This window comes from Eucalyptus grandis, chromosome 3 (assembly GCF_016545825.1).
Source record: "Eucalyptus grandis isolate ANBG69807.140 chromosome 3, ASM1654582v1, whole genome shotgun sequence".
Taxonomy (NCBI): domain Eukaryota; kingdom Viridiplantae; phylum Streptophyta; class Magnoliopsida; order Myrtales; family Myrtaceae; genus Eucalyptus; species Eucalyptus grandis.
This window is the reverse complement of record NC_052614.1, coordinates 61,517,758-61,523,706: the sequence shown is the minus strand read 5'-3', so window position 1 is coordinate 61,523,706 and position 5,949 is coordinate 61,517,758. Positions and strand designations below refer to the sequence as shown.

Genomic DNA, 5,949 nt, shown 5'->3' with positions numbered 1-5,949 from the left:
AAAAAAAAAAAAAAATCATTGTTTTCCAAGGCCTAGGGCTGTGGCGTCCAGGGAAGAACGCAAGCGAAGTAGAGACAGATGGAGATGGCAACCAGAGTAAATGATGATTGGCCCACGTGTGGATAACGCGTATTAAAGTGACACTTAACCTATCAAAACGTGTACCAGCAGTCCATCTCCCTTCCCCCAAAACCTAGGCAAACATCGTAGGGAAAAGAAGACAACTTTTCCACTGTTCCTTGCCCGACCTTCCGATGTCTTTTAGTGCTCCTGCGAATGCACCGCCTTTCAGCTTTCAGCTCGCTCATTGGGCAGCTCGCATTCCCGTCTCCATGCGTCTCTCCCCCTCTCTCGCTGTCTTTCATCGGCCCGCATCAACGTTAGCAACCCGGCATTCTTCATTCAACCCAGCCTCGAACTATGCCGTAGACAGTTTTAGAAGTAAAAAAGTCCCACCTGAAAATTTAAACCGATGAAAAGCAGGCCGTGGCGGGAATAGGGGGTGCATTAAAACTCATCAGACAAGCGATGGGATACTGGTGCAAGTGAAATAAATTGAGGCGAAACCTGACCATAATACTGTACTTGAAGTTCAACTCAAAAACTTCAATTGATACGTGGACAGACACAATTATGAAGTTTGAGGTTCATTGAAACTCCATTGACAAGTGATATTAGGAAAGCCAAATTAGGGATCTAAAAACAGATAATAAAAAAAAAATATTTATGTACTTGATGAGAAAGAAATAAGATGAGAATCGGTTAGGTAATAATATATTTCTCTCGTCATGTGACGTCTAACAAGAATCGCAATAAAATGAGTATTTCTAAAAAGAAATTCATTATTTTTCTAAATATTTTTGCATGAAATTCTAGAATATAGTGTGGTATTATCTTTAGGATGTGTATGATAACTATTTTGTTTCTCTATTTTTCTATTTGTCTATTTTTGGGAACAGGTTTAAAATAGAAATCAGAAGTCAAATTTTTTTACCTTTTTATTTTTGAAACAAAAGTGAAAAACAAAAACTTTTCTTATTACTCGTTCTCATTACTGCCCATTTCCCCTCGCCAGCCATTTGCCTCCCACCATGGCCCTCCTTGCCGACATTCTCCCACTGCCACTCAAGAGGGAAAATTTTATGTTGTTGTCAAACGAAATCTATTTTGAGAACAAAAAGTTTGTATTATTATCAAACATCTATTTTGCCTTGAAAATTCGTCCAAGGAACAAATTGAAAAAGTAATTTATTGCTAGAAATTGATTTATGAAATATTATGATTATCATTCGCATCCTTAAATGCCAAGGCTTATATTTCCTCATTGTTATACTTTTAATAAATTCTCTTTCCCTTTTTTGTTGACACATAATCCATATAATTCAATTTTGAGGTTTTTAAACAACTTCGTCACATTTGGCTTCCTAAGATGTTTTTCCTATATTAAACCCTGCCACAAGAAATCAAATGTTTTTCATTGAAAACTCTTATGGCAAGGATAAAAGAATGTACTTCATGAATGCTTTTGAGCCACTTGTCTTTTTTTTCTTTTTTCTTTTTTATAAGGCTCTAATGACTAGATAAGAAAAGGTTTGAAATTCTTTCTACAATGGAGGACCAATGAAGATCACGCGAAGAATCGCTATCCCGGCAGTTCCAATTCGCTGGTCGATGCATTGTACGCCATGTACAATGAAAACGGCGTTGTGGAATTTGCCGAGACGGACAAGCAGCAAACGTTTTTACTCACGCGTCGGACCCACCGACCAGGCGAAAGGGCACCCCCTTCTCGTACCAAGGTTCATCCTGAATCAGATCCAACGGTCCGTAATCGTCGCCACCCTCTCAATCACGCCATCCATAACAGTGAGGAGCTCAAAACCTTCCGAGGAGCCAAAAGGCGGAGGAAAGTGGCGATTCTTGTGAACTTTTTCCCACGTATATGAAGCCGGACACCATCCCCTCCCCTGTCAGTCAAACACTCGACAGTCTCGAAGCCTGTCTCCTCCTCTCTCCCTCAATAGATTGGCCACCATCTGTACTCATTCGCTCCAAAATTTCTCATACCATCTCCGCCTTTGACCTCGAACTCGGGGTCAGAATGACGACGGCGCTCCCCGGAGGCGGCTGTACCAATGGACCGTGCGCGTCCTTTTTGGACACCCTCTTTCGAGAGTCGAGTGTTGAGCTAAAAAAGGCTGGACCTTTCACGAAATCGCAAGAAGAATTCGCGTCCATAGCTGTTCTTGACAGTGGCGACCCCGGCCAGTTAGGGTCGCTTTTCGATTCTGTTCCGTCCCCACAATTAGCCATCGGCCATGGCGAAGTTGATACTGGGCCGCTTTTGCGTCCGTGCCTGACTCGGCCCGAACCCCATTCAGCTCTGGCCGCACAGGTGGTGAAGATCGAAGAGGGAGAGGAAGATGAGGAGGTGGAGATCATTGCTGATCCCAGGGATGCTGCTGCCGTATCGCCGTCATGCTCGTTGCGGGCAGCGGCAGACGAAGTGGCAAGACCGATGCAGGGGCTGGGGGAGGCAGGGCCGGCGCCGTTCCTGAGGAAGACATACGAGATGGTGTCGGACCCGAGTACGGACCCGGTGCTGTCGTGGAGTTCGAGCCGGGACAGCTTCGTTGTGTGGGACCCGCACGAGTTCTCAAAGCAGGTTCTGCCTCGATACTTCAAGCATTCCAACTTCTCCAGCTTCATCAGGCAGCTCAACACTTACGTGAGTACTTCTTCGAACGGGGTTGTGTTTTTTGTCCTTGTTTTTCCTTGAAGCTTTCCCCATAGGTAAGAGCAAACGATTCGTATCAATGTGTATAATGTCCGTGTATGTTTATTTTGGTTTGACTCTGTTTCAGCTCTGTTATTTTGATCTGGCTCTGTTCTGGCTCTGTTTCTTTTTATGTCGTCCAGAGTGTGATCCTCTTGGGGCATCCAGCTACTCTTCATTGTCCCAATGGATAGTCCCCGGGGCAAAGAGGCTAGTATCCAAGGGACTCCACTCACGACGTTTTGCTCATGGCACATGTCCACCAGAATTTGCATCCAGCGGTCAGGGGACAATGGCCCATTATCATATTCAAGTGATGATGCTTTTGATGGTAGTTTGCAGAAACTACCACGTCAACCATGACGTTAGAATACCCATTAAAGATTTACCTTTTCACCCGATTTGTATTTAAGTGCTTTTCTCAAATGATAAATTTTAATTTGGATTAGAAATGCACTACTGTATTTCCTTTATAGCTGTTAATATTTTGCCTTTTACTGTTTCGATGCTCAATTTTGCACTTTCTAGCTGAAGATGAGATTCCTTGAGCCATCGTTTTGTTTCTATCCGATGTTTTGGTAAAGCCTTCTGACACTTCTTTTTGGGAAAGATCAAAAGCTTAATTCTGCACTTTTGTCTTCTCATATATGAAGTTCACGGATTGATATTGAGTCATTAAATTGTCCATACCCTCTGTGGGACTTCTGTTTCAATATAAACTCCTCAACCCAGCTTCCTCCTATTCTTCATGCATCATGATCCAAGATATGTCACAGGGTTTTAGGAAGATTGATACTGATCGATGGGAGTTTGCAAACCGAGGTTTTCAGGAAGGGAAGAAGCACTTGCTGAAGAACATAAGGAGGAGACGCAAACTCAGCGATCATAGGACAACATCGAGTAGTACCGTTGCTTCGGATTACCCAGAGGCTGGAAAGGAAGCTGAACTTGAAATGCTTAAGAGGGACCAGGAAGCGTTGAAGGCTGAGATCCTGAAACTAAGAGAAGAGCGGGAGAACTCGCAGCATGAGATCAACCAGGTCATCGAGCGGATTCGCTATGCCGAGTGCAGGTGTTGGCGGATGTTCCTCTTCCTTTCCAAAGCAGCCAAAACCCCAAATTTTGTCCAGCATGTAATCCAAGAGAAGAGGCAGAAGAGAGAATTAGAGGCTTGTGAATTGAGCAAGAAGAGCAAATTGCTTGGTCCCGATGACGAAGCCACCAAATACTTGCTCGACATAACGGATCACAAGATTCAAAGCCCGAATGTTGATTGCCTGAGAATCGGTGATGATTCGGCACCGATCGAGTCTTGGCCAAACAATGTTTTACCGTTGGATCTTGAGACCGTTCAGATGCACAACCCGTGGTCTCCTCCGATGGGTGGTGCGGATTTCAGGGTTATGCAGGGTCAGACACCCGATCAGATGGCCGGAGCTAGTCCGTCAGATTTGCCTTCCGTTTTCCATGAGAAGTCGGAGAAGCTCCTCGGAGACAACATGGTCGTGGGCAACGATGCGATGGATGACCCAGGAATCTATCTTGAGCTGGAGGGTCTGATTGAGAAGTCCTGTGGTTGGAGAGAGTACACAATTGGGCTGGGAAAGCAAGCAGCGGGACTGATGCCCTAAAATTTCGATGCTGCTCCTGCTCCGTTCTTTCTGTTATATGCTGCTGCTATCTTTTGTGACCCAGGTCACAGAATGCAGCCTTGGCATAGTCGGAGGGAGTATCTGAAGTGAAGAGAATGAATCCAACCAATTAACATATGTGTCAATGGTAAATGCTCGTACTTAGCATATATGTTGTAGTTTCTTCCTTTGTCTCCATTGTAACAAAGTGCTCTCTGGGTTCTTTTCTCTTAGTTTGCACTAGGCTTTTTTTTCCAGTTTCTCTTTTTGCAACCAGTTATGTATAAGAGAAGCAGTTTAAAGTGCCAAAGCTCAATTTCAGTTTAAGGGTTAATATCGTGATGCTGTACATTTTGGCATATTTTTCTCCAATTACTTTTTTTCCTATCTCGAAAAACTTCAAATCAGTATACTCATGTGGCGTGCACTCCAAAATAATTTTCATATTATAAAAAATCTCAAACAAGTCGAATGATCGGTGTGATGAGTATCCGATATGGAAATACAACATAAATGGGTCTCGTAAATGATGTTATTTTGACCGGAAAAGGAAAAAAAAAAAAACAACAACAACAACGTTGTTATGGGAAAGCCTGTTATGAAGAAAACGAATGGAGATTGCGGAATGATAAAATATGCTAATGTTATTCTAAGAGCACTGTTACGTTTGAAAAGTCTGCTAAAATCCCTAAGCTTGTCCCAGTTTCACTTTAAGATTTTGGTAATATCAAGGTATGCCGGTTTGGATTTTTTTCTCACACAAAAATTATATTAGGATGAATGTGGTATGAAAACATCATTAAAATTAATATGAGATGAATGTGTTACGATTATACCAATTCAAAATATTAAGAGATATTAACGCTTGATTTAATGAAAGGAATTTTTCGAAATGTTTGACATGACCAAATTCTAACCACAAGTTACCATTTGTCCATTTATTCTCTACAGAGAAACATCTCTCTCTCTCTCTCTCTTTATATAAATGAGTTTTGATTGCGAACTTTTCTTGATAAAACTAGCTATAGATACTATTCTCAATCAACAAGCTCCTAGTAGATTTTGTTGACAAAACTATTCATAAAATTTCAAGTCTGATAATTATCTTGAAATATGTTGATGTAAAAAATCAATCTAGTACGAATTATAGAGTCTACTTTAGATGGAATAAGCATAGACTTAAGTCTAGATCTTTTATTAAAAATAAAGATTAAAAGAATTACTTTCAATTCCATCTTGACACAAGTTCAGAACACAAGAAGTTCAGAATGCAACAAGTTTAGAACGAAGCTAGCCTAGAGTATGACATGTCTAGAACGTGACCAGTCTATGATGAATAACAACTAATGATCTGATTTGGATTTTACACCTAAAAAGATTTGATTGACTCAATCTTATTTGATTAGAAAATTGATCATAAGACAAGTTCTATCTAAACAAAGAAATTCTACTTATGGAAATCAAAACTCTGGTTGTACAAGTGACTAGAATCAAGTGGGGATTAAGCTTTTGTCACTCAACGGCCACCCAATCTTCTTAATA

At 41.5% G+C, this 5,949-nt stretch overlaps 1 protein-coding gene across 2 annotated transcripts; it reads left to right on the top strand.

Moving 5' to 3' along the window:
• The first annotated feature begins 1,899 nt into the window (after positions 1 to 1,899).
• LOC104438084 (heat shock factor protein HSF30) lies at positions 1,900 to 4,744 on the top strand. 2 transcript variants are annotated; one of them, XM_039308478.1, is made up of 2 exons: positions 1,900 to 2,728; positions 3,607 to 4,744. In XM_039308478.1, exons 1-2 carry the CDS (start codon positions 1,943 to 1,945, stop codon positions 4,405 to 4,407), a joined length of 1,587 nt encoding a protein of 528 aa, XP_039164412.1. In that variant the 5' UTR covers positions 1,900 to 1,942; the 3' UTR covers positions 4,408 to 4,744. The 2 variants fall into 2 exon arrangements, with proteins under 2 accessions (XP_039164412.1, XP_010049465.3); XM_010051163.3 differs by having other exon boundaries at positions 3,553 to 4,744.
• The last annotated feature ends 1,205 nt before the right edge of the window (positions 4,745 to 5,949 follow it).